This window comes from Haliaeetus leucocephalus, unplaced genomic scaffold (assembly GCF_000737465.1).
Source record: "Haliaeetus leucocephalus isolate CR32 unplaced genomic scaffold, Haliaeetus_leucocephalus-4.0 Scaffold306, whole genome shotgun sequence".
NCBI lineage: Eukaryota > Metazoa > Chordata > Aves > Accipitriformes > Accipitridae > Haliaeetus > Haliaeetus leucocephalus.
The window spans coordinates 8,107,126-8,134,349 of NW_010972742.1; the positions used below are offsets into that span (position 1 = coordinate 8,107,126).

The window sequence follows — 27,224 nt, forward strand, 5'->3', positions numbered from 1 at the left end:
GCATTTGTCCAGAGACATTTGTGCTGTGAGCTTAAGGAAACTCTCAGCTGTGTGTGATCAGCAGGGGTTTGGTCAGTCTCCCCAGTCCTGCTCAAGCATCGCTCCTGCTCCCAGCAGCAGGGAGGAGCAGTGTTATCAGTTATTGATGGCCTCTCTTTTCCTTCTTGCATGCAATCAAAATACGTATTGAGCCCCTGCTAGGAGGTGTTTCTGTTTCCCCCCGTGGTTTAATGGCATTGGTCAGGGAACTTGTGTGGTCGCTGATAGCTGCAGCCTGGCTGGGGACTTTGGCAGTGCTGGGCAAGGAGCTTCCCAGGGTCAAGGAAATGTGTTTGAAAGTCCAAGCACCTTTTGAAGGGCTTTGTTGAATGGCTTTTTCCTAGCCATCATGGCTGGTGTGGCTGCACATGGAAGATGTCACAGAGGAAGGACTTTGCTGGAACAGAGGCAATGCTGGAGTCCTCTTTCCACCGGTCCTGGTCAGCTGGTGAGATTAAACTAGTCCAAGTAGGTTTATATCACCATTGCTGTTACAGCTCCATTGCTCTTCAGTCTAAATGCTCACAACATGAGTTCAAAAGATATAAAGAGACAGAGAAGCTGTGACCTTGGCAGTGACTTCTCTGGATGTCTCTAGAACCTGTGTCGTGTTTTGATCAACACCGTCTGCCCACATCTCTTTTCTCCTTCGTTTGTGCTCTGCAGCAGTGCAGACACCAGAGTGGTCCCTCCGTTGTCATGTCCAGTTGAAGCTGGAGGGGATTCTCCACTGCAGGACTGTGGAAGAAGCCTCCACCAGCATCAGTGGCTGGCCAGGCCCAACAGCGAAGAGCTTCTATCTGTCGTGGAGCTTTCTGCTGGCAAAATGCCCCTGATACCTCAAGAGCGTGATGCTGTTGAGTGTGCATGTGATGGGAGAGAAGAGAGACGTGGTGACCCTGGCTGGTTTCCCTCTAGTGAACATCCTGGAGCCAAAGGAGGGGAGAGCCACATGTCACCCCAGTGAGAGTGCCAGGCTGTGGTGGCCTTCCTCCTCCACCATCAACATATTCCTGCCTGTCCTTACTCCATGGAAAGGGCAACGTACTTCTTACTGCCCAGCATAGCCCTGGAGTCCAAGAGGCATGGGCCTCTTGAGAGAGCGAGACCCCTGGTTTGCATATTCTGCAAACCTTCACGTACCCTGACTGGGCTTCAGGAAGGCAAGCCAGGCAGCTAACCCTGAGAGGCACTGGGAGGAGCAGGGATGCCCAGCTTCCCCCATCCCTCCCACTGCCAGCACTGGCCTGGGGAGTGGCACCGAGACCTGGAAGATGCGGTGCGCCCGGGAGCACCTTTAATGGGGATGCACGTGTGCGTGGCCGGAGCCACAGGGCAGCCGTGGCCAGCGGTGGGGAGAAAAGGGGCAGGCATATTCAGCAGCGTGGTCCCTGCTGTTTGTGGTCTGTTCCTTTCCCCCAAAAAAACCCGAAACAAACACAAAGCTGCTCCTGCGGAGCAGCTCAGCCAGCTGCAGAAGTGCTTAGAGGGTGGCGCAGCGAGGGGGGCTCAGGGAAGGGGGGCAGGAGACATCAGTCTTGCTTCTGGTGGGAAATGGACTCAAACCCCTGTTGTTTGTATTTAAGGAGACAAATGGACGTGGAGCCTGGGTTTTTAAAAGACCCCTAGGACCTTGATTTAATTCGAAAATGGAGTAATCTCAGCATTTGCCTGCAGCCATGGCCTCCTCGCAGCACACGCGACCCAGTCTGCGGTGTGGAGGCTCACTGGGGGGCACGTCCCCGCGTGGCCGGCCCCGTCGGCCTCAGCAGGAGCCTGGCGTGTGGCTGGGACCCTGGCAGGGCTCTCCTTGAGAGCTGCTTCACTGCCTGTGCATGGACCACGGTTGTGCTTGTGCCAGCAGTGCCTGCACGCCGGGGGCCTGCAGAGCCCCTGTGGGGTCACCGGTTGGGACGGCAGCTCTTGAGGTTGGAGCAAAATTCACCATCGCTCCTTCCCCCCCTTGCCTGTGAGCAGCCGCTGGCCCCAAGGAGCCATCTCTTGCTGAGCAGAGCACGGCCACCGCTCACCACTTCAGTGTCCCCAGGCTGGCAGGGTGGCCTTGGCCAGGGAGTGAGGACCAGGGGAGCTGCATGCAGCGAGCGTGCCCAGCCCGTGCTCGTGTCCCCAGGGAGTACTGCGCTGGCTCCAGCGACCGCCCGAGCCCGGCCAGACAGGCAGCTGAGTTATCACGGACCAGAAGGCAAGCAGGAGCAAAGAGAGGGGAAAGCACCTCTTTCATCCATCCCATCCTTTAAACTAATTACTCTCAGCTCACTCTGAGGATGCACTGATGATGATGGAGCACATATCCTTCCTCCCCCTGAAGCGGGCTACCTGCTCACACAGGCGATGGTGAAGTGGTGGTGGTGGGGTTTCAGAGGGAGCTGCACAAACTGGTGTTGCTTTTCCTCCTGGGTCCAGCTGATCTCTGTGCCCTTGCTGCTCACGTGCTCCGATAGCTGTATTTCAGGAGAAGTCCAAAAAGTGTAGCTGGTTTTGATGTCTTCAGTTGGTGGTTCTTGGTCAGGTCTTGGGATCGAGGTTGTCTTGCGCTCACTGTTGTAAGGCACGGTGTGATGGAGCCGTGCCCTGGCTGTGTACTTGGAGCCCTTCTATGCATTTACACCAACCCTGAATTACCAGGATGCATGGTCTAAAGGGCACACAATGGGGTGAAACATGTCCATCGTACCTCTATCGCTGCCTGTCCGTCAGGGCGGTGGGGAGCCCACCCTCGTTTGTGCAGACTGGGCTCTCCATTGTGGCTCTCCAGCCCCTGGGCAAAGAGCTGGAGTATCCAAGTGTATCACTGCTGCTGTGACACCCCCCCTCCCCACTTTGGTGTTGACATTGCCCTCAAAGGGCAGAGCAGGTGAAAAAGCATACCTGAGAAATCCAGTACCGCGAGACCCCATGTTCCCACAGCAGGAGATTGCCTTGTTGGATATCATCAGGCTCTGCTGCTGGCTTTGAAATCATGACTGTGCCTTGGAGAGGAGCCCTTGACTCCGTCAGGTAAACGTCTGTGCGGCCATCCCGGTTCAGACCACAGGGAAGCAAACCTCTGTAAGTGGAGACCAGAGACGTGCCTGGAGGAGATCAGTTCTAGGCTTGAGCAGGACTAGGAGAAACATGAGCCTGAGGAGGAGGGACAGAGGGATTGAGGCAGAGGCTGCAGAAGTCAAATTGGGACTCATTTCTCAGGGAAGAGTTTGGCCGTACCCCTTGAATCCCATTCAGGAGGGCAGGTATCTGGGCCCGTCCCATTGCCCTGTGTCTCAGGGCTGGTTCTCCTGATGTCCTCTGCCCGTCTAGGCCTGGCAGGAGGAGGGTGAAGTTTTGCAGGATGCTATGGGGACAGGGTGAGAGGCGTCCCCGAGGCCATGGGCTCACTTTGCCCCCCATATAGCACCCAATGGCAGAGCTGCTGGAGGACAACGATCCTCCCTGCACATACACAGCTTCCCTGAAGCAGCCCCTGAAGGTGTGGAACCAGTGCCAGTGATTTTTTTTTTTTTTTGCACCACCAAAGCAGAAAGGAAGCCAGGGCGAATGGGGACAGCATTTGTATTGTTGAGGTGATTTTTTTTTTTTTTTAAAGTCTGGGGTGTGGGGGTTTTTATTTGGTTTTGCTTTATTTTAATATCTGCTAATTGGCCCTTGTCCTCCTCCTCGCACATTTGAGCATCCTGCTGCAGCTCTAGCCCACATCCGACTCGCGTTACCGGGGGAAGAACAGCCGCATTGTAACCGCCCCGATCGTGCTATAATGGGGAGCTTTGTAGCCGAGGTGTGAAAGCGGAGCCGGCTCCCCAGGACAGGACTCTCGCTGCAGCGCAAAGGCTTTTATTTCCCCTGCTGCCAGGTTTTACAGTGTCCTCTGCTGCTCCCTCAGATCCCATAAATAACAGAAACCAGGATGCTGCCCACCCTGGGTCCCTTCCAGCACCCTGACCTTTCCAGCAAGCCACTGATGTGCCTTCCCAGGATGAAGTGCTGGTGATCCCACTCCCCAGGGACAGGCAGCCGGAGGCAGGGAGGGTGTGAGCAGCACAAGATGAGATCACCTGCCAACAGCAGTAGGGAAACTTCATCCTCCTTTGCTGTGAACCTGGAGCAGATTTTCAGACGCGAACTGCGTGATCCTGGAAAGAGTCTCTGGCCTGGGAAATCCTTAGTTTTTCTCTTCCTTTTTTTTTCTCCCCCCTCCCCCCCCCCCCCCCCCTTCCAGAGATGTCTAGAATAAGGAGCAGTGTTTTATCTCCTGCATTAAGCATCTCCAGCATTAAGCATCACTGTAAGGGCATGGAAAGCTTTTCTTCCAGCCACCCTATCATCATGGTAGCATCCCATTCAGGCTGTGAAATCCTTGCTTGAGCCTGCATCTCATAGTCGTCTTTCCCTTGACGAACAGTCAGTATCGCTATTGCTGTTTACAGACTGCTTGGAGCACGGCAGTGTCCGGGAGCTCTGGTCAGTGACCCGATTGTGTCAGGCACTGTACAGGGCGGCATCGCTGGGCAATTGGATTTGCTGGTAGGTGGGACACGGCTGCACCTCGCTGGGCAGCCCTCTGCCTCTTCCAGTGGCACCTGCCTGCACACGAGGGAAGGTGGTGGTGGTGGGCAGGCACCGTCTCCATCCTGCAAACAGGAAGGCACAAAATGTCTCCGTTGGCTGCTGTGTCCCTGGACATAGGGCTGAGCGTGTCTGCTGCCACAACCAGCCTGCTTCCACTCTTTTTCCTTGCCTTGTACATTGAGAAGAAGAACAAGCAAACAAAGACCAGGGACACCAGTGCAAAACCCAAAATGTATGAAATTTTCAGCTTCTAGATCATCTCCACTATCTCCAGCACATCTCTGTCCAGCCTACATGCTCATTTGTGGTGTTTTTTTTATGTTCTTGTATTTCCTTTTTAATTTTTCCAGAAACTGAGGTGTGCATACCAACCACAAAAAAACCTAGATTCAAAGAAACAATTGAGCCAGATTTTCATACCCCTGTCAGCCATAGAGAAGACCACATATTCACAGATATGCACCCAACACATGCCCTTTCCAGTATCCCATCTGGAAACACCAGCCCCTGTGGTGCATGCTGAGTCCTGCAAATGCTGGTTCCTTCATGTCCTATAATTTACATCTCCAGGGATGTCAACAGAAAACCCATGGTCAGAAATAACTTAATGCTTCTCCTTCCATCAGCCAGGTCTAACAGAGGACAAAGGAAATGGTCTTCTATATTCTGTTGCAGAGCGTCTAAGCTATAAAATGGGGCCAAATGGCCTCCCCCGAGCACAAATAACAACAGGAGAAAGATCCATATGCAATCGAGTGTAGGATAAATGTGCTTAGCTGATCATTCGTTTCCCTAATATTTTTTTTATGAATAGGCTTAACTTATGGTAAGATGGGACTTTATGGTCCTGTAAGTCTTGCTTGTGTCAAAACAAATGAACTAGCCATCCTATGGGGGAACTATCAATCCAATATATGTGTGTGTATGGGTGTGGGGAGTCAGACCTATTATACCTTTAAGAGCAAATTAGATGCTGTTCCTATGATTCATAATGCTATATATCTAATGGCATGACTCGTCATCTAGAAAATAAACGTTTCGAGCCAGTTTCTCATCTCATAAATTTCCCCTCTGGCACTGAAGGACATAAACTAAATGGGCTGACTCACAGGGAAACAATACAATTTGGATACTTTTAAATGAAAGATAAAATTGTCTAAGGGCACAGAGGGGCGTTGAGATCCTGGGGAGTGGTTGGCAAGCGCAGGATGGTGCGTGGGGGCCACTCTGCCATCCCCAGCAAGCAGGGCTGCTCCTGGGAAGCCCTTCACGCTTGCAGAGCCTGTTGGGTTTTCCCAGCTTGGTGTGACCACCATGGTGAAACATCCGATGTGGAGATGGTCATGGTGGAGATGGTCTTCTTGTTGTATGTGCTTGTCTCCTGGCAGGGACGAAAGTGTTTGCTGCACGTTTCAAAGCACGGCAGCAGGGAAGGACAGGAGATGTGGAGGTGCCCACTCCAAGGCAGGAAGGCAAGGTGGTCCTCAGCCACCACAGACCAGGGAGGTCCCTGTGCATTCCCACCTGGAGCTCTCCCAAAGGCTGCAGCTGCCCATGGGATGGGTCTCAGCACCTTCACTGCATCCTTTGCCCGTTGCTCCTGGTCTTCCTGTGCCGTTGGGCTCCTGGTTTGGGTGGCAGCTGCCATTCCCCTGGGTTTGTGTGAGCAGTGCCATACCTCCTGGGCTACGCTGTCCGAAGGAGAAAGGGAAGGAAAGGTTTTCACGTGGTTGCCACCTGTGGAGAAGCACGTGCCTGCAGCGTGCCTTTGGACCTGGGCTGGTGAAAGCTATTGCCTTTGCAGGGGAGGGCAACTTCAAGTGCTGATCTCTGCCAGGGCCTGAGAGCAGCCTCTGCCACTGCAACCAGAACCTGGAGCAGGCTGGGGGAGCCGAGGGAAGGAACGGTGGGCTCTGTATGAGCTACAGCAAAAGCTGTACCTGGCTTCAGGGCTAAGAAGACCACAGAGACCCTCCATTTGTCCTGAAGTTTCTGCGGAGCAACTGCGTGTCTCCACAGAGCAGGCTGGTGTCCCCACGGAGGGTTTTAGAGCCTCCTAAAGCGATGGTGAACATCTTCATGCAGGGAGCTTCATCCTTTCTTTCTGCACGATCTTAACCGTCGCCCCCATCGGTTTGCTCTTACCACTTCCCCACCCTTCGACACACACTCCCCGGCACCAATGGGAAAATCCTGGAAACCACTGGCTCGAAATCCCATCGGAAAGTGAGAGAAGGTGAGTCCTGGCTGCCTGGCCACCCCAGCCTGGCCCTGACGTCAGCCGGCTGCTGGAAATTGGAGGGAGGCAGCAGCCAGCACCGGGGGCTAGCCACGCTCCGAGTAACCTGGTTAGTGCGCGTAGGTGTGCTCGCCTTAATGAGTGCAATTGAAGGACGCATCGATTAGCTAACCTCGTTTGTGTGAAGGTTGACACAAGGCAGATGACGGCTGGGTACCCGCAGGATCTAATTAAAATGTATGTGAGGCTGGGCAGGCAGAGCAGAGGGGATTGCTCATCCAGCCTTGCACTTACCAGCAGAAAAAAGAAAATAGAAGGAAGGAATTGACTATTGGATTTGGCTAAAGGGCATGGATGGGGTGGGGGGGATTTCTTCCCTGGGCTGGGGATGTGCAGGGAGGATCTGGGTTAGGGGCCAGGGAGGGAGCATGCAGAGTGGCGGGACTCGGGGCTGGGAACGCAGTGACAGTGGAGCGGTGCTGTCAGTATGACAGTTCAGCTCTTCCAAAATCTGCCATTACCCGCATCTCTGTGCACACATGTACCACAACATATGTATTTATCCTGCTTCCTAGGGAGAGCACACACTTCCTCATCCATCTACATGCATAATTTTCTGTTTCTGTCCTGCACAGATGCGCCGCTCTTTACAGAATTGTATCTGCACCCATTTATTCCATGTGTCAGATAAACTCCTCTCTGTCTTCCCTGCTCTCCAATTACTTTGCGATGCTGTTTCCAGCCCAGAGCTTCAATTACATTCTAAAGAACAAAGTAAAATAACGTCACATTTTCTCTCTTTCACATGTTTTTTCCTTCCTTTTTTTCCCCCCTTCTGGAACAGTCCCATTTTATAAATGCCTGGAAGCAGAAAATGTTTCAGACGTGAGAGCCTCGAGGCGCCTCGTTAAAGGCGCTCGAGGTGTTTGGGGAGAGCGACAAAACCCCGGACAATGGGAGCCCTGACGTCAGGCTCTATTTATACCTCCTCTTTTCAGAAACCTCGCCGGGATGGCGCTTTTCCTAGAGTTTTCTGCTAAATGCCGCAGCCACTGGAGCCGTACCTGTCCTCCTCAAAGGGCACGTTTTTATCTTTAAGGCGTAACCTGGCAGCGCGGACGATATCGCCAGGGCCAGGCATCCGCAGGCGGCTTTGAATGGGCGGAATAGTGCTGCTGCGAGCTGGGCTGCGCGGAGGCTGGCAGCTTGGCTGCTGTACGTGGATGAGGACCTGTGAAGGCGTTTCAACCCCAAAATGTGCCTTTTAAAAGGTCAAAAGCATTACAAAGAGGTTTGTTTTAGTGGATGAAGTTTTGGTGTTACAATTATTCTAGCAGGGCGTTGTGGCTTCACAGGGTCAGGTTGAATGTTGGCCATGTGTGTGTGCAGGGAGAGACGCTGTTTAATTAGGCACGACAGGCAAAGGGTGGCAGGAGAAGCCACCGTAAATCACTGCAGTCTGAACTACAGCAGGGTACGGTGCAAGAGATGCCCCATCCTGCAGCGTGAGGACTGACACCGAGTGCCCTGAGCTGCGGGATGAGCACAGGGAAGACACCACAGGGTTAGACCTAGAGGGCTTCGGGAATTCAGTCAAAAGTGTTTCAGCCTCAGATCCCAGCAGATGTACAGCTATTGTTCTGGGGATCCGTTGGCATCACTAGGAGCAGTCAAGAGGGCTCCTGGTCAGGCTGGGGACAGCTTGCAGTGAGGAGACTGCCCGGCTGGGGAACACCCTGCAAGTATTTTACAGGATTTTATTTTTTTCTTCCAGATACTGCTATTTTGCTTGTATTCCTTATGCAAGTGAATAAAGCAGCAGTTTACTTGCAGGAGGGCAGCTCTTGTGAATAACAAACCTATGAGGAGGATAAAAGTGGTCTTTGTTGTTTGGGTTGTAGGAATTACTTTATTCTTTGTGGGGACAGAAACAGCAACAGGATGGGCACGTGGAGGAGTTTCATTGTGCACAGCAGCAGTGTAAAGGTACCCCACGTATGAAGTCCAGTGTCACAAACGGGCTTACGTTTATGTTTCTTCCGGCAGCCCAGTCCTCCATCACAGGAGATCCCCTCTGTAGGATCGTGCAGACACTCCCTGTCCCCACACCAAAAGCAGCGCCCAGGGATGAACCAGCATCGCTCAATATGCGGGAGCTAAAGCACAGGAAGGTGAAGGGACTTGCCCAGGGCCATGCAGAGAGTCTGTGGCAGAGCTGGGGAGGACACCCCCACCTCGTATTTCCCAATCCCGGAGCTCTGCACACACCCTCCCCGATGCTCAGCACCACGTGGCCAAGCCGCTGGCTGGATTTCACTGAGTCTTTAGCACACGTGTTCACGCTTTTTGTTCTCACATCAGGCTTTCAAGGGAGCCCTGATGAGCTCATACTGGTGCTCGGGGAAAGGCGATGTTATCGAAGACTGGTGCAGGTGTGACCTCAACGCCTTCGATGAGAACGGACTCCCGAACTGCAGCCCTCTCCCTCCTCCTGTGTATGTATCGGTGCGAGCCCCTCCCGCGGGTCACGGCCCCCGGCACCAGCCCCTTTCCCACAGGCTTGGCCCATGGGCACCTCCTTCCTCTCACCTTCGAGCCCCAGGGCTGCAGTCCAGCACTCTTCACTGTGTGACTGATGCCTTTAGGATATCCTGGCTCTGGCTGTGGCCCTGGAAGGTCTCCTTATAGATTTTCATCACCTGATTAGCAGGGCTTGTAGAATGGGATTTCAAATGCTGAAAGAAATGGAATTACGGTGCAATTCATTGTGGCTTGTCAGAGCAAGAGCGAATCAGGAGCAAACTGATGGGGAATTAGCTGAGAAAGCAGGAAGACTGGCTCCAGTGAGCCACAAGGAGCAGAACACCTTCTTAGTGAGCCAGTATCCTTGGGGGGGATTCATTTCCCATCCTGAGTTCCATAAACACACTCATACCTTTGAAGCCAGACTCTCCATAGTCCTGTACTTTGTGTTGTCATTTACCCTGGTGCAAAGAGAGCAGACACCTTTTCACTAGCAGAGCCAGGAGCACAAAGCTGCTCTGCCTTCACCCCTACCCACACGGTCTCTGATCCAGGCAGGAGCTCCTGCATAGCTGCCCTGCTTTGGCTTTTGCTCACACCCATCAGAGGCTTGCTCATTTGCAGCTGGGTAAATTCAGAGCCACACCTGCCCTTTCTCTCCCTCCCACCCTTCCTTGCTTTTGCTTGCTGGTGATGCAGACTGGATCCTCTCCTCCTGTAGACTCAGCTCCTCTGGGTTGCATGAAGGTTAAGCTGCATCCTCCCATTCTCTTTTGCTCCTGGGCAGCTGGTCCTTGGTTCCCCATTGGGCTGCTGAAGTTCAGCAGTTCTTGCAGGAGATGAAGGCTCCTTTAGACAGGATATTTGGGGTTGCACAGTTGGCAGTTGCAGGACCTAGGCTTCCAGGAGCAGGGGGAGGTAAGGGCACACTTTGCAGTAGGCTGGACCCAACTAGTCTTCAACTGGAAGTTCGTCTGTGCTCACCTACCTGCTCTCCCCTTGTGCCCCCTGTCCTTGTGGGTCTGTGTGCACATCCCTGTGTATGAGTGTGAGCCCTGCCTGGGGTTGTGCTGCTTGTAGAGGTGGATTCCTCCCCAGAAAGGGAGCTGATGTCTTATTTGGTTTCTTTCCTGTCTTCTGCCCAGCCTGCGGCTCTCCCCCAACGTGGAGCCCTCCAGCACCGTGGTCTCTCTGGAGTGGCTGGATGTGCAGCCTGCCATTGGGACGAAGGTGTCTGACTATGTCCTGCAGCACAAGAAGGTGGATGAATACACGGACACGGACCTCTACACAGGTAGGTGCAGCTGCTGAGAGCAAGCTCCTCTTGGTGCAGAGGGTGCACGGTGATGCATCCTGTGCCCGGCCTGGCTGGGAGCTGCTGGTTTTGTGGGGAACGGTGCATACAGCCAAGGTGTTATATGAGGTATCAAAACCGCTCCATTCAGGAGAGGTTTCTGAAGGCTTCTGCAGGCATGAGTATTTGAGGGGAAGGGGAAATACAAAAATGCAGCATGGCAGAAGGAAATTATTTGCTCTTTTTGGGTAGGAGAGCTGTGAGTTGGAGTTTTTGACTGAAGCATCTGTTTGATCTGATCAATCTGAAATGCTGCAGGATGGTGGGTGTGGGAGGAAGGTCAGCCCTCAACAACTCAAGGGCTTTACTGGTCTGTTCCAGTGAGTACTGCGTTGCATGCTGGCCTTTGAAAGTACACTTTTAGGTTGCCTTGCATACCTATCGAAGTAACTCAAAGCCTGCAATATTTAGGGAGATCATTTAAGCAGCACAAAACTTCTCCAGGGGAACCTGAAACTTCCCTGGGTTGGAGTTTGGTTCCCAGCTCAGGCTTGGACTGAGTGCTCTGTGCCTTGCAAAGGCTTTGTCAGCAATTCAAGCTGTGCTCCAGAAGCTGCTGGGCAAGGTGGAGGGTTGTGAAGGATGGGGTTTGATCTGGATGAGTCAATGATGTATTTCAGAAAATATCACTTGAGACCTTGAGTGATGCTACTGCTGTACGGAAAGCTGGGCAAAACCTCCTATGGCTTTTTGCTTGATGATTTTGGATGTAGTTTGTTGAAGAAGCTCATGTGACATATCTGGGGCAGCCAGTGTTGTTGACCAAAGCAGAGATTTACCTTTGGATGAAGGCTCCTTCCCCAGCTGCTGGCAGTGCCTAACTTCAGCCCCCGCTAGGTAAGGGAACATAGGAAGAAGGTTTCCACCTGTCATTGGAGCAAGGCTCTGCAACAGCTACTCCTTTGGGTGATTAAAAACCTCATTTTGTTTAAGGTGGAGTCTGGTCAGCATGCATGTCTGGTGCTGCCTGCAAGGATGAGGAACCAGAATGAAGATGGGGACAGGGCTGGCACTGGAGGGGGGAGCCTCACTGCGCTCGTGCAGTCTTGCAGGGGCTTCCTGAACATCCTGGCAAGATGTTTGTCTGTGTTTCCCCGTTGGGAAGGGAATTTCAGGAAGATCATTCAGAGCAAGATTGGGAGTTGCACACAAGCAATCCTTGGGTCTTGGTCAGAAGCTTTCTCACCTTGTGGTGATGGCTTTTTTCTTCTCCGCACTAATTTGGTAAGACCCTCTGCTGCTGTGAGCTGCCACAGAGCAAACTGCTCCAGCTCACAGGGACAGGGAAGTTTTCACCCTCTCTGTTCATCTTGGGCCCATCTATTCTACTTCTGCAGCCTCTCTTACCACCATATCCAAAATTTTTGTGCTACAAGAGCTGGACTTTCCTGCTGGAGAGAGCCAGAGTCCCACATCCTGGGGGACCCTGGCTGTTGGTGGAGACCCCTGTGAGGAGCTCTGGTTCCTGGCTCATACACCAGTCCTGTGCAGCAGGAGCTTTCTCCTACACCTTGCCAGCATCCACTTCCAGAGCTGCCTGATGTGGCCATGGCCCCTGGGTTATGTTTCTAGTTTCCTGGTGTGGAAGAAGGCTTGTTCTTTATCTTGGAGGAGCACCCTCTGGTAATGGAGAAAGAAAACAAGCCACCAAAGGAGGGGCTTTGTTTTGGATGGGGATTCCAGATTGCTCACACATCGGTCAGGTGAGGCCAGTCTGGGGAAACATGGTTTTTTTCCTTTGAAGTGGCTGGATCTTTGCCTGGCAGCCAGAGTAGGAAATACAGATTATTATTATTATTATTTTCCTTTTATGACTGCCATGTGTTTGACAGGCAATTGAATTCATTGTGGGGAGCTGCCCTCCCCTCTCCCTGTTCTGGGGGACTGTTCAGGACAGAATGACCCCATTAACAATTAAAGAGAAAAGCCAATCTGAAATCTCTCCCTTCTTGCTATGTTGTTTATAACCAAACAACATTCCTGCCTTCATTCCTTTCTTAGCCTACAGGCCCCTAATGCCAGATGACTTGATTCTTGCAAATACCTTGCATAGGTTTGCAGAGATGCTGACTGCTACAGCTCTCAAAGGCTTTGCTTGGTACCATGCTTCACCCAGCCAAAAATCCTACCATGAGTATCCCCTCACCACCATCACCCACCCATCATGCTGCACTGCATCTCCATTACATCTGAGCAGCACCCACAAAAACAAGTCAACCCCAGAAGGGGGGGAAGCTTTGCGAGGGGGATGTGGGATATGAAATTTGGATGTCTTTTGATGGATATTGGCAGATCTTTCTTCCCCATCAGTCTCCTGGCTGCTGGCAGGTAGGAGCAGGTTGCTCCTGTTGCTGGGAGGTGCACCACAGGTATTTGCAGAGCATGGCAATGCTGGGCTGGGAGGATGCTGCAAGGTTTGAGGACTCTTGGGGCTGCTGCCATTCATCCCTTGGATCTCTTGAGTTTAAATGCGTGGGTTATTTGTGCTTGTACAGGAGTTTTGTTTGGTTTATTGCAGTTGTAGCCATTTCTTATTGGGATTCCTGGCATTGGCTGGGGTTAGAGCTGTGCCAACCTGCTCTTCAGCTCCGTGGCAAGCTAGATGGTACCTGGCTCCTGCCTAAGCTGCCTTCTGCCTTCCTGCTGCCCACCAAAAGCCTCCAGTCTCTCACCCTTGTAAAACTCCTTGGCCTCCCCCTTGCTTTGCAACTGGAAGATGTAGCCTTTCCCTTGAGCCAGAAAATATTTTCTCCTCTTCTTCTTGGAGCAGAGTCAGGAGGGAGGTTTTGGGGCTGGTCTAACGTGCATCCCCTCTGCTCCCTGCTGGGCTCTGTGCAGGGCGGCGATGCTGCGGGACGGGGTGGAAGGAGCTGGGAGCTCGCATGGGTTGTCTGCCCCCGGCTGTACATGCTTTTTAAAGAGGCTTATTACTGGTGCTTAGAAAAACACGGCCCTTGGACCATCTGAGGCTAATAGGAGGTGAACTTGTGTGCGAAACAAACCACGCTTTCAACACCAGCGCGCAGGGAGCAAGCGGCTCTCCACTCGGGAGCCAGCGGAGAAGACAGAGAGCAGTTACATCCCAAACTGTTTATTAAAACTTGTGGAAATTACTCGTAATTCCATGTGTGCGATGGCTTTGTAGTTGAGTGATGCTCTTTGTTTGAACATGGGGCTCTCGAAGAGGGCGCGAGCGTGTGTGTGTGTGTGCGCGGCCGAGCCCGCCAGCGCATTATGTCATGGACGAAGCAGGCGCTCCACTTGAGAGGGAGAGGGAGAAATGTGTTTTACAGGGTGAGGTACAAACTGAAATGGCTGTGAACATCTGGAACTGATATTAGGCTTGGAAAATGTTTTCTGTCACTCCAACACTCCTCTGGAGGAAGGTTTCTGAAGTTAAGAAGCTCCGAAGGGGATGAGGGGGAGGGATGAGGGGATAACATGACCGTGGCGCAAAGTGCTTTTTATGTCTGTTCTGGTTGCCATAGCCAGGCCATGTCCCTGCCTGTGCTGGATGGGGGACCTGGGGAATCGCTGTTGCTTGTTGTGGTGGCCTTGGCTTGGAAGGTCCCCTGGATGAGCTAAGCCCCGCTGCCTGAGACGGTCCTGCGTGGGGAGCACTGCATCCTCCAGCCAGCCATGGGTAGAAGGACAGGGGGATCCTTGCCCTGGTGTTAGGGTTGGGAGCTGAGGAGGAAGGCCTCATCTTAAAAGATGACGGGTGAGATCCTCAGATGGGGACAGGCAGACCCGTGCCTGGTTTAACACCACCTCCACCATCTCTGGGGCCCACCTGGGAGGTCAGGCCCACCTGGGGGCCAGAGCAGGTTGGGGCGGCTGCTGTGGGCAGGCAAAATGCAACGGTTAAAAATAAAACAGTGCTTCGAATGTGTTTGTAGCACACACACACAGCAGGCCTGGGGATGGCTGGGGGCGGAGGACGGGCTGGGTGTTCGCTGTGTAATGGGTTGGGGTCCATGGGTTTCGCTGGGGGCTGCGTCGCTCCTGGGGTGGCGGCCATGTGGCTGCTGTGGTGCTTTGTAGCTCTGGGAGCTCCTCGGTCCCTTTCTCTATGTTCCTCTCCCCGGTGCGGTTTTCTTTCGCTCCTGCCCACAGCTCTGCTGCTGGGTCTCTGAACACACATCTGTGGGGGTCTGGGGGGTGGCTGCCACGCGCCCGCACAGGGGATGGTGAGGAGGCCTGGGGAGGGGATGGTTTGAGCCTGTGAGCCCTGAGACTATCTCAAAGTACTTTGCTGGTGCTAAGTCAGGCCTTGCACTCTCCGAGGTAGGAATGGGCTCTCCCTTCCTGTGTAAATGGAGGGGAAAAAACCAAGACAGAGAGATAAAATGCCTTCCCTGAGGTCACAAGAGCCGGGCAGTGAATTAACCTCAGCACAAGACCCTCAGCATTGAACGGTACTAGCCTCCAAGGGCAGAGAGGAGTGCAGGTCCTGGATCCCCCCAGCTCTGTGCCCTGCCCTGCACTCACTCCTCTCTCAGGACCCACAAGCTGACCACTGAACTACACTGCTCCTCCCAGTCATTCCCCACCACCGAGGTGGTCAGCCCTGTGCCCATGCGGAGCACGTGCCGTAGCTGTGCTCCTTGAGTGTCAAGCCACCTCCTCCTGCTTGTGCTTCGGTATCAAAGTGGGTAGAACTGGGAAGATGGAGAGAAACGAAGCGTTGCTTGCTGTCATTATGGTTGAGGGTGATAGTGAGTGCGAATACGACGTTGCCACAATGTGCTGCTTGCTCTGTGTTGCTGGTAACAGATCATGAAAGGATTGCGAGGCTCTACCTCTCTCCCAGCCCATCGTCTTCTGTTCTGTGTAGGCTCTTACACTGTCGTTTCCTCCCTTCTCTGTGGTACCACTTCTACAGCTCGGTGTGTGTCGACAGCTGGGTCAATGTAGTTGGGGATATTGTGGGCTATCAGCTGAATAAAGTATGTAATGAAAAAGTACACCACTCATTTGCTTTTATACAGCAGTGTTCCTGTTGGTTGCGAGATGCCATGTCCCAGACGAACAGGTGAGGTCTAGGCAGGGACTCCCAAGCTTTATTATTTCTCGTGACGTCAAGGAATCCTGGCTGCTCCTGGGTCTCTTTGGCTGGGCAGTGATCACGTTCGTAAGAAGAGGTAGCCCTCATCCAGAACAGCTTGTAATCCTTGAAGAAAGGAGAACAGAAACACAGCCTGCTGAACGAGTTTGTTGGAGATCACGTAGACCTCGGAGCAGAAGAATACAGATTCTGGCAGCTTGGTCAGAGTCCTCTAGTATACTAGAACCCTCTATATACAGGGCTGTGGTGTGGCAAAGAGGTAGCAGGTAAGCTGGGGAGGGTGTCTGGAGAATAGACTGGGTGGAACGATGTACAGAAGTTGAGGGTATGGTTATATAAAACCTGTGCACGTTATCGCGCTAGCATTGCAGGCTTCTCTGGAGCAATGCTGTTCTGCAGAGGAGTCTTTGAATACGCATCATGTCTATAAAAGAAAGTGAAAGAGGTCAAACCAGAAGGCTTAGTGTTTTGTACACTTGCAAGTTGTGCTCCAAATTGAGGCTTCAGAGTATCTTATTTATAACTTAACTCTGTTCTGTAGAGCATCGTTCTGACGTGTCTGGGTGGCCAGGGCTGTATAGATATAGCTATGGCAACCGTCACTTCCAGTACACTCTCTTGTGTGCAAGCTGTGCTGCTACTGTCATGTGAAAACCAGCGATAGGCTGGAAGAAGAAAAGAAAAAACTGTCTGGCCAGAGCAAATACTGTGCCTGTCAGTAAGGAGTCAGAGCAATCTCTGTACAAGCAGGTTGCACTCCTATTACATGCCTTAAAATAATTTTTAGAGTCCTGACTTCCAAACAGACTGGGCACCAGAGAGAATAGTAGGAGTTGACGCTCCCGCTAGAAAGCTGTAGGAGCTTGAGGTCCAGCCAGGAGTTGGGTAAATACGTGAACATCCAGAGTTTTAATTCATGCCAACGAAATGTGGAGGATGTTAAAGCATGAGTGTTTAAACCAGTTAATGATGCTAATGATCTTGAGTGTGGGTGATGGTATTGACTACCTCTGTAAAGCTCTGTGGAGGCAAAGCTCTCTCTGTAGAGAGCGCTATGGCACCTGTATTAATACAGGTGCCACTTTTGTAGATTACTTTGATTTGTAAGTTGGCCCAGGGGACGCAGGCTCTGCAGCTGGTGGATCACAAACTCAGACTTGGAAAAGAGACCAGTCTCCATTGGTTTCAGGAGAGCAGTTCTTCTGCTATGATACCAGACCACTACCCTCAGCACAGTGATGCTGGTGGTCAAGAAGGTTAGTGCTCAGCCTGGGAGTGATAGACAGCTCTTGCAGGGGGCATCTGTGTGTTTGACTCTTGTTCAAGAGGTCCTGGAATGACACTGAAGTAGAGGAGGACCTGATGGTGGTCAGGAGCTGATGACCCACCATTGCCAGTCTTATACTCACTGCTTGGTTGTCTACCTGCTTGTTTCTTGGTGATCTGCCTGGTGGATCTCAGCTGGTTTCTCAGTGGGCAGGTGTTTGGCTGATCACAACCACCACTCGGTGAGGACTAGCTCGCTTGTGTGCTGAGGATGGAAATGCAACAGAGCTTCATCTGCAAATGCATGTGTGTGAGGAGCCTGGCCAGGGCAGGGCTGCTGTGTGGAAGCTGTCATGCTGCTGCCTCTCCTGTAACTAGTGCATGGGTAAAGATGTTTTCAACACCCAGAATACCCTTCTTAGGTGCTGAATCCACTTCACTTGTTAGCACAAGGAAAGATGATTTGAAAAGAAGCCTTTGAAGATAAGGTCAAGTTTTTGGAAGCTGCTTCCTGGGTTGGGTTGTGTAATAGCACCAAGCAAGTGCTTAATTTTGGCCATTACACTCACAGTGAAGCACTGATTTCTCTCCCATTGGGACAGCTGTAGTTATTTCCACCTACCAGTGTCGTTTTTGTATCCTGGAAAGCAGAAAGGAGGTGGAGGATTCTCAGCTCTTAATTAGGGTTGAGTCAGTTGCTGAAATATTTCATTAATTCACATTTCCATATGGTTGTTCCAGGATTTTTATTTTTATCTGCCCAGACACCTTTTGGACAGAGCTGGGCATTATCTTTGCTTTCTCCCAAATCACTTCATAGGTGGAGAGCTGGGACTGTCTGCCTGTTCCCTGCTGACAGAGGAGGATGGAGCAGTCTGGATGGTGCCATGAGTATGTCATGCACTTTAAAAGCACAGTGTTTGCCAAGGGCTTTGTGCTGGCTGTTCAGAGCTACCTCTCCCTCAAGGCAAAGGACAGCTGTAGATGCTCCTTTTCTAGCGAAGAAGGCTCTGAACTTCTTATATGGCAGTTAATGAGGCCAGTCATGGAGGGTTTTTTACTCGTCTGTAATTTTATCCTCTAGGATTAAGTTTCTCCTGATCTGGAAAAGTCAAGGCCACAAATCTATCGTGTCAGAAAGCATCAAAAGTGAAGGCTGCTAATACAGTCAGACGGATCATGGCATGTGAGCGCAGTTCAGTGGAACTTTTTCATAGGAGCCTTTATTGACTAGACAGGCTTTTCTAATCAATAAATTGTGGCTGGAATTTAGAGGGAAGCTCAGTTTGTGTTTGCAAAGCTGGTGCTTGGCAATGCAGCCCTAAGCTATTTGGAAAATTTAGGCTGTGGGGCATCCGTGGATGCAACACAACCCTGCTCTGGGAGGAAACTTGGGCATGCTTGCTGAGCAAAGTACATGGGTCTTCCCTTTGGATGGGCTCTGAATGACGCCTAGACTGGGACTCCTTGCCAAGTTGGGATCTTCCTGGAGATTTTGCATGTTCCTCTCATTCTAGCCAAAGCCTGAGATGAGATCCTGAACGGGATGGGGAATCTGCTTTCCAGTCCTCTGGCTGCTGTTGAGATTTCCCATGCATTCAGTTCAGGTGGCTGAAATACAATCCAAAAAGTTAGACAGCGTCCCTCCATGCTTCTCTGTAATGAAATATGGATAGGAAAGGGATCCAAGGAGGGACAAAGTCTGCCTTGGGACAGCCTATTCTGTCCTGTCTGAAACCTCTCAACCCCAGTGCAGGAGGTACTCTGGGAAAGTTGCAGTCATTCTGGGCTGTGATCCTGCCCCTTGCCTGCTCTGCCCTGCCAGCATCGAGGCTGCTCTAAACCACACCATTCCTCAGGTGCGTATGTGTTGGATGGCACATGGTGGTACCAGCCCTGCGTCCCTGCATCTCCCAAGCTGGGCTGCGTACACTGTGTCCTGACGACCATCGTCCCTGCCTCCCTGTTCGCCAAGACAATGGGGGCTCCTCTTGTTGGGCAGTGGCTCAAGGTGGGACATGTCATCTATTGCCCATGTTGCTTTGGTGTGAGGGAAGCTAAGTAAAAACGGAGAGGGATTAAACCTTGAGTCAGGGGATTTGCCAATTAAAATAGCTGCTCTTCCTGCAGGTTTCATATGATACAAGAGCAGGGAGAGACCTTCCCCATCTCCCCCATGACCCCTTCCCAGTTTGTTCAGCTTGCTAGGGATTGAGAACTGGCTCTTAGGAGCGAGGGGGCAGCTGGGTCTAGGTTACATTTCATGCTGTTTAGATAGGATAAACCTTTCCTCCCTGTAATTGGGTGATTGGACTTGTGAGCTTTCTCAGATACTAATCTGGAGACCCTAGAGGGGGTCAGATTAGGTTATGGAGACATAATAGGAAATACTGCTGTGGCTAGTTTGGGTTATGGGGGATAGAGTGGATATTCTGCAGCGTTCCCCTGCTGGGTTCCCACTGAGCAGGCCTGCGTGGTGGGGTCAAGGAGCCGTCTTATCTCAGCATCGGGTTGACTTGGTGTTTGCTGGGAGCGATTGTCTCTGAACTCTTTCCACCCCTGTAATCCTGCTCTTCCAGAGAACAGGACAATGACCTCTCCTTTGCTGGAGGGAGGGGTGGGTGATGCTGACCTGTTGCTGGGGCTTGCTCACAGAGGAGAGAACATCTTTTTTTCAAACGGGCATCAATGTCTTCAGGAACCCTGAGATAGAAGAAGCTTCGTATTCTGAACTGGTGTTGTTTGGACCAAGTAAGATCTTCCTCCTTGCTAGCCCATGTCATGCCGATTGTGGGGAAACAGTTGATACATCCCAGAGGGGATCATTTAGAGCAGTGAGCATTTAAGTGCATGCTTTCATCTGTCCCATGTGAGAGATGTATTTGAGGAAGGATGTCATGTTGGTCCAGTCAGATCCAGTGAGATGAGCTTGCCCCTGTGGCCAAATAAGTGTTTCAGAGCTGTACTGATTAGGGATGCTGCACTGAAGCAGCATCCTGAGGGGTATTGGAGAAGGGAAACCCACCACGTTTATGCCACAGACCTGGTTGGCATGTGGGTTAATACCTCCTCCTGTTCCTGCATGCTATGTCTGGGAGCAGCTCTGCAGTGTTGCTGGACACAAGTTCTGCTGATACAAGCCTGGCTCCAGGCACTGGTCTGCAGTGCTCTTTCCAGCCCTCATTTCTTTTTATTAACAGCAAGATGACAGATAGGGGATGGTCATTAATTTAATAAAAGAAGTTCTGATCACAACTACAGATGCAAGGTCCTGAGGTTTTTTGTGGTGGTCTTGATGACTCACCCTAATGAAATAGGATGACACTGGGATAGGAAATACCTCACTGGAGCTCAGAGAACAGCAATGGCTCTTCCTACATAGCAGCCAGGCTCTTACAGTCATTCTGCCATCCTTGGCTAGCCTGTCCTTGGGACTGGCCTCACCAATATGAGCATTACCCCCACTGAGAAGACCCCAGTTTCAACTCCAGAGAGACCCATGGTCCTATGCAGCTAGGTCAGTTTGCTGGCTTTAATGAGGCTCACTCTTTGTTTCCCCGGTGCTGGCCCTGGACACCTGCCCGGGGTGACGGTGGAGTCAGGAGCATTGAGGTATGGCTGAGGGACCCCACTCTCCATCTCCCCCTTCGTGGCACACTCACATGTGTGCACGCTTGTGAGGACACTGAGGGCAGGAGCGCAGGTGCTAGCAGCATGGCTGTGCTGTGAGAGGAGAGCTTGTACTCGATCACAGATAATACTTGGCTTTCTTTTGTCCTGCGCTGTCATCTGCGGAAATCGATAAATCTCACCAACTTCATTGTGCGGCCTGGGAGCACTCAGCAGTAACAGCCAAAAATTGTGCATGGACTCTAAATCCAGAAGAGCCAGTTAAGAGCAAGGGGTCTAAATTCATGTGCAGTTAATATTTACTGTGCTTGCTGCTCTCAAGTCTCAAAAGTTCACACTTGGCTACAGATTGTTTTCAGATCTCAATTTTCAGTTCCTCAAGAAAACCTTGGTGTTGTCTTGGTAGATGGAGAGTGTCAAACCCAGGTGAATGTGCCTGTCCTGCTAGGGACCAAGGTGAGCAGGAGCGAGAGCTACCCCCAGGCATCAAAGAAGCCAGTGGGTCTGCCCCGTCCCAGTGCACAGCTTTCATGGATGGTGAGGCAGCCATCCCATCTGGGTGCCCTGGGCTGTGCCAGACCCTGTGGGGATGACGTGCAGTGGTCATGGGGACTGTTCCCCCTCGGCACCTTGACTTCGCTGGCGGTCCTCCCGCAGCCCTGCAGCTGATGGAGCTTCCTCTGCCAGACATCCCCAGGATGATGTGATGGTGTCTGGCAGCGCAGCCCCATCTTGGCACTCTGCTTTCTGAGGACGAAGGCATGAGACCGTTTTCTCCTTATTTAAGCTAAGGAGCTTTCTTTGAAAGTTCCCAGACCTTTTCCAGTCCTCAAGGATGAGCTCAGAGAAGCAGCAATTGGTCACTGAGGCCCCTAGACCTAGAGAGAGGCTGTATGTTCCCCTCCTGGGGGGGCTAGGAGGAGTTTTGGCGCCTGCTCTGCCTGGCCCCAGTTCCCAGCCTCCCTGCTCCCTCCTGTCCCAAAAGCGGGCAGCTGCAGAGAGGCATGCCGGGGCTTGTTGGGAACGGGACTGGAGAAGGAAGCGTGTGAGCTGGAGAGACGGCCCGTGGTGGAGGGGGTGGGACATGGGAAACCCATCCAGTTCATCCGGGCAAGGCTGGGATAGTGCGGGAGGTGGGTAGCTGGACAGGCGCTTCTTGCTCGCCCCAGCTGTGCACCGCGAGGGTCAGCTGCTCGGCATCTGCCTGCGTCCTCCAGCCGCAAACAGCTGGCGCGTTCCATTGGGAACGTGCCGAGCTGCACTGGGACCGACCCCGCTTCGGCACAGCCGGGTCAGCCAGCTCCCTTCAGCTCTCAGCCATGGGCTGATCCTGCACCCTGGTGCTGCGGTGCCTGCGGAGAGGGTCCTCTCCCCCTGGGGTACCCCCTAAGCAGGATGCTGGGGCGAACCTCTGCCCTCTTCTCTGCATGTACAGTGGTGGGCACACGGTGCAGTGGACACCGAAGCCGAGCAGCGGGGTTGGGGATGGGAAATGCCTTCCTCCCTGCCCCCCGTGCTCATCAGCCAACCATCCTGAGCACGTGATGGATTCCCTTTATCTGCTAATATTGGTCATAAAACAATCCAGATCTGTCCATAATCCTGTTAGAGCCTTTGACTCTTGCTCCTGTGACTCCTGGCAGCCCTAATTACAGATACTCATGCTGGTGATTAATGACTTAATTCATCTTCAGTGGCACCAGTTTTACATGTGAAGCCCGCTTTCCCCCCCACAATGATTTGTGCAAAGGGGCAATAATCCCTGTTAAAAACCAACAGCACAGAAATGTGGCGTTGGCGTTTTTGCCTTCGTTTGGCCCTTCTGCATCCTGTCGATCCTTTCACTCATCTCCCCCCAGCCTTTCATCTCCGAGAGAACGACCCTAATTGCTGCATGCTCTAATTTTGCTGCACTGTAACCCATAAATCACTCCGACACATGGAGCATTTTCATGCTCCTTAACAAAAGGAGCGGGATTTTCTCCTCTGCTGCGTGTTTTACAAGTGACTAATTGCATCAAGGCACCTTTGAAGCAATGACTTCATCAATTGCTCATCCTGCAGACGCACTGCTGGTTATGTATGCCTGATCAGAATCCTACATTTATTAGGATTAATTTATTCTCCAATCATTTTTCTTCCACCACAAGGACAGGAAAGTTGAGTGATGTTACTTGCTCAGCTACGTAAGCACGATTTCTTGCCTCATTACTGAGCCTGAGATATTTTTGTTACATGCTGAAACTTCTCCAAATGAAAATGAGTAATGTTACGTCTTGGACAGAAGTGCTCCCAGGACACTAGAGAAATCAAGTTATTTCAGGGTGCCTACAAATTGGCTTTAGATCTTCATCATCTTCCTTTCTAATTTTGCCCCCCCCCATTTGTCATGGGGCACATGTCTGTGTGAGCGATAGCATGTCTTGGGGCTTCAAACAAAGGGGGCCAGGAGTCGGTAAGAGCATATGTTTCTCCCAACTAAAGACCATCTTGCTCTAGGTTAGCGAATCCTTACGAGGTTGCTGCTGGGTGTATGGTTGAGCAGGAGGGGTGTGGAAGGGCTGGCTCTATTAAAAAAGGACACAGTGAACGCAGGCTGAGCATCTCCAAGGAGGAGGCACTGTAGCTGGTGAGGACAGAGAGCAGTAAATGCAAGGCAAATTCACACATTTTCTTAAAAGCTGTGGTCAAACTGTTTTGTAGGAGTAGTGGCTGATAACTGCCAGAAGCCCTTGACTCAGCTGCTAACCTCCCACCCCCAAGAAAGACTCCTCGTTTGGGAAGGATGGAGCTTGTTTGCATCCAGGCAGGAATTTTGCCTCAGCTACTTCCAGTCTCGTGTTCATCTGCCCTTAATTCACTGCTGGCCCCAGCAAGTGCCTGCAGGGCGGAGGATTTTGCAGCATATCTAATGGACCAAATAGGGTTATTTTGAACCAGAGCTGGGTTTAAGGCTGTGGTTTGGGAGAGCTGTGGCAACGCTGGAGAGCCTCACCTGGATGGTGTGTAGTGCTGGGATGAGGAGGTGCAGGAGAGAGGATGGAGAAGGAGCACTCGAGGTGGGTGGTTTCGTTCTCTTGCACTGTGAAGGAGAGCACTAAGGCCACCCTAACAGCGGCTGGGAGAGTGCTCACACAGCACTGGGGAGCTCGAGTTTGGCAAGAGACCAGAGAAAAGCAGGTGACTGCTTTGGACAGACTGGAGAGAGTGCAGCTCTGGACCTAGGAGACGTACCGAACCCCAGAGCTGTACAGAGGTGTGCTTGTTTTATTTTGCCAACAGCAAGCTGGCAAAACACGGGCTGTTTTGATGGCCAATCCTGCTGTCCTGCTGGATGTCCAGCCTCGGTTCATGTTGCGTGTAACAGGGCCAGCTATTAACAAGCGGTGGAGCAGAGACCTGATCCCTGGCTGGTGCGGAGCCCTGCTGTCCCACTCTCCCTCTGGCCCCATGGCGGGGGCTTGGGTTGGGGTGGATGAAGAGTGGGGTGTTGCCGATAAAACATGTAAAGAAGCAGGGGATGCTGGTAAATGTGGGGTTTTGCCTACAGAGGGGGCTCCTGCACTGCCCAAGGCTGTCCGGGCTGGGAAGGCAGGAGAAGGGATGCAGCGGCTGCCAGCTGACCTTTCTCAAACAGTTCATGGGTTTCCAGAGCAGCCGAGGTGTCAGCGGTGTAGAGCAGTCACAGCTTCCCAGTCGCTGGAGGAGGAAGGCAGGGGGCACTCGAAAGGGGAGGAAAAGGCTCCGTCCTGGAAGGGTGGAAACCTTGCAACCTATTAACCGTTTCTCAGCAGAGAAAGATGGAAAGCAAACAAGGGTCTGCTTTTCTCCTGTGCCGTGCTCGCCCACTCCCATCCTTTCTGCCCTTCTGTCTTCTAACCCTGCCTGCCTTTCCCTCCTGGCTTCTGCAAAGGCAGGACCTAGGACATTGAGGATTTGGGTGAAAAATCAGCTCTGCCCCACCAGGCTGAGCAGACCTAAACAGAGCAGCGTGCTGGAAAGCAAAGCGTGCCTCCGCACCCAGAGCCCCGGCGGTCCCTGTGGTTGTGTCTCCATGCGAAGCCCTCTGCTTTGTCAAAGTCTACGCAATCAGACTTAATTAGTAGGCAGGGACCCACTGAAAAACCTCTTCCAGGCCTTTTTTTATCCAGCATGTAGCAGGGTGCTCTGTGTTGTCAGATACCTCTGCTTGCTGAAAGCAGATTTGTCTCAAACAAGGGAAGGGGCTGAGTTGCTCCACAACAGCCTAAAACTAAGACACTTTTGCTCACAGATGACAAAGCTTGGGAGTAAATTAGCAGGCAGAGTCTGTGAAAGGAAATGTTTCCTTAAACGTTTCCATAAAAGCTAATTGGCCTATAAGAGCAGCGTACCTGTGGGCGCGCTGCCTCCCAGGGTTTGGGGCTCAGGGAATCTATTCCTGGCTCAACTAATACTTTTCAGTGTGACTTTGAGCAGGTCATTTCAGTTCTTTGTGCCTTGGTTTCCCTCTCTCTGAAATGAGAAGAATACTGCCTTCCAGAGCACTGATAAGGTTTAAGTACTAAAATTTTATTACTTAGTTGAAGATCTTTGGCAAAGGGATATTATGCAGATAGAAGGTTAATGATGATGATAGGGAGAGAATAAAAAAAGAAATTGCTGTTTTATTTTTATTTTGTTCTTTAAATGATGTTTAATAGCCAGTTTTCAATTCAGGAATAAAACCCAGTCCTCTGTGACCACCAAATTATCTCGCAAACGCTGTTCTGCGCACTCTTAAAGCTTGCAGAAAAAGCGAGGAGCGTACCTCTTCTCTCTGTTCTTAGGAGCAATCAGCAAAACATGTCTTGAGCAGCTGATCTCCGGCAAGAGTTTTTCTTTTCCCAATTAGGAAGCTTGTCTTGATTTGTGAATAATTAAGAGAGCACTTCCCGAGAGTCCTCCACCCAGTATTGTGGGTCTGTTACGGGCTGATGGTCCCTGCTGGGGTGACAGCCCTGTTGTACCAGGCATGGTGTGTGTTGGGGCAGCTCCTTGCCCATGGTCTGAGCAGATGGAGGGACCTGCCCGAGGTCGGGTAGGAAGTCAGGCGGACTGGGCAAACAGGATTTCAGATCTGCCACAGGGAATTAAAGGCTGAACTGAGCCGTTACCCCCACAAATTAACATCATGCCTTTCCAGAAGAATCTCTAGGCCAGCACACCCCACCACTGTGATGACTTGGAAAGCAAAGGTGCCTCTTCCAGGAAAAGAGCCTGTTAGTGTTTGCAGCGATGCTGCGGCCTGGGAGGGGTGCCCGCAGGGTGGGTGCCCACCCAACCCTTCGCTGGCCCTGCAGCCCTGCCCACGGCGCCCTGCCCAGCTGCCCCGACAGCACCACTGGCCACCCCAGTTTGTCATCCTCACCACAGCCACCGCAGGCTGTAAATGTCAACCACAGCAAAACTGAGCGCAGTCTGCGGCCGGGTGTTTGCTTATTTATTTCTTTTTTCATTTGTTTTTTTCACAAACATTAGCTACGTCAAGAATGCCATGTTCGTCACCCTCAAACTATTACAAAAGTTAAGGTCAAATTCATGGAATAGTTTTGGCTGGGGAAAAGAACAATATAGACGAGTTGGTCCCCAGTGGGTGAGGCGTGGGGGCTGGAGGATTTTGTCTTCTCTCTTTCTGCTGGTTGTGGATGAAGGTTTCCTGTCCCGGTGGCAGTGTCCAGCCATGGGGTGGAGGCTGTGTTTGCAAGGATGCACTCACGGTGCTTGGGCTCTCTTTTTCCTGCTGAATTCCACTTTGGAGAAATCCTTAGTGAGATGTGGTTTGTTAGGGGAGGTAATATGTCTTGTTAGGCCAACTGATGCACCTGGAGAAGGAAACAAGGTAAAAAAGACCAGCTTTTGGACACACAGTCCTCCATTAGTCACCAGCTAATCCCAATCACCATTCTCCTACCCTCCTCGTGGTCCAATGGCTCATTTGAGAGGTGGGAGACATCTGCCCATTTTGCCCACCTCCTTGCGCACTATTATACCCCTCTGGCTGCCGACACAACCTTCCTTTGATCCGTCCTCCTACATGTCCCCATCACTTCCTGCCAAGCTTGTTGTCCTGTTTCCTTTCTGCACAAATTTCCACTTCTAAGATTCTTTTCCCCCATTTGCATCTTTGTGTCTCTCACAGTGAGCTCCTCTTGCCTTGTCCCACCTGCACAGCGGCAGCCTCGCATCTTCTCTGGCATCCCCCACTGTGATGCTGAGCATGAATAGCTCCAGCCAGGAGCCTGCAAGCCTTCCACGGGTGACAGTGCAAAATACACTTGGGGCATTGCTTTTTGGTTCCCCGTGAAGTTGCACTTGATTGCAGACAGTTTCTCCCCCAGCTTGTCTTTGCTGTCTCTCTGCTTGGGAGGTTGGGTAACACAACTGCAGCATTTGTCCGGTTTCTGTGAAGCGGCTCATCCCTAGAGCAGACAGCAGCTTTTAGCCATGGCTGCCTAGGAGAGTGTTTCTCCACTCCAGTTTTGGCACTGAGCACAATCCCT

At 51.9% G+C, this 27,224-nt stretch overlaps 1 protein-coding gene across 1 annotated transcript in view; it reads left to right on the forward strand.

The window, feature by feature from the left end:
* The window catches only part of ASTN2 (astrotactin 2), a 302,383-nt gene that overhangs the window by 200,108 nt on the left and 75,051 nt on the right, over positions 1–27,224 (forward strand). Inside the window, exons 17-18 of the mRNA XM_010571011.1 lie at positions 9,224–9,357; positions 10,531–10,679. Coding sequence (XP_010569313.1) covers positions 9,224–9,357; positions 10,531–10,679 — 283 coding nt within the window. The remainder of the gene's footprint in view (positions 1–9,223; positions 9,358–10,530; positions 10,680–27,224) is intronic.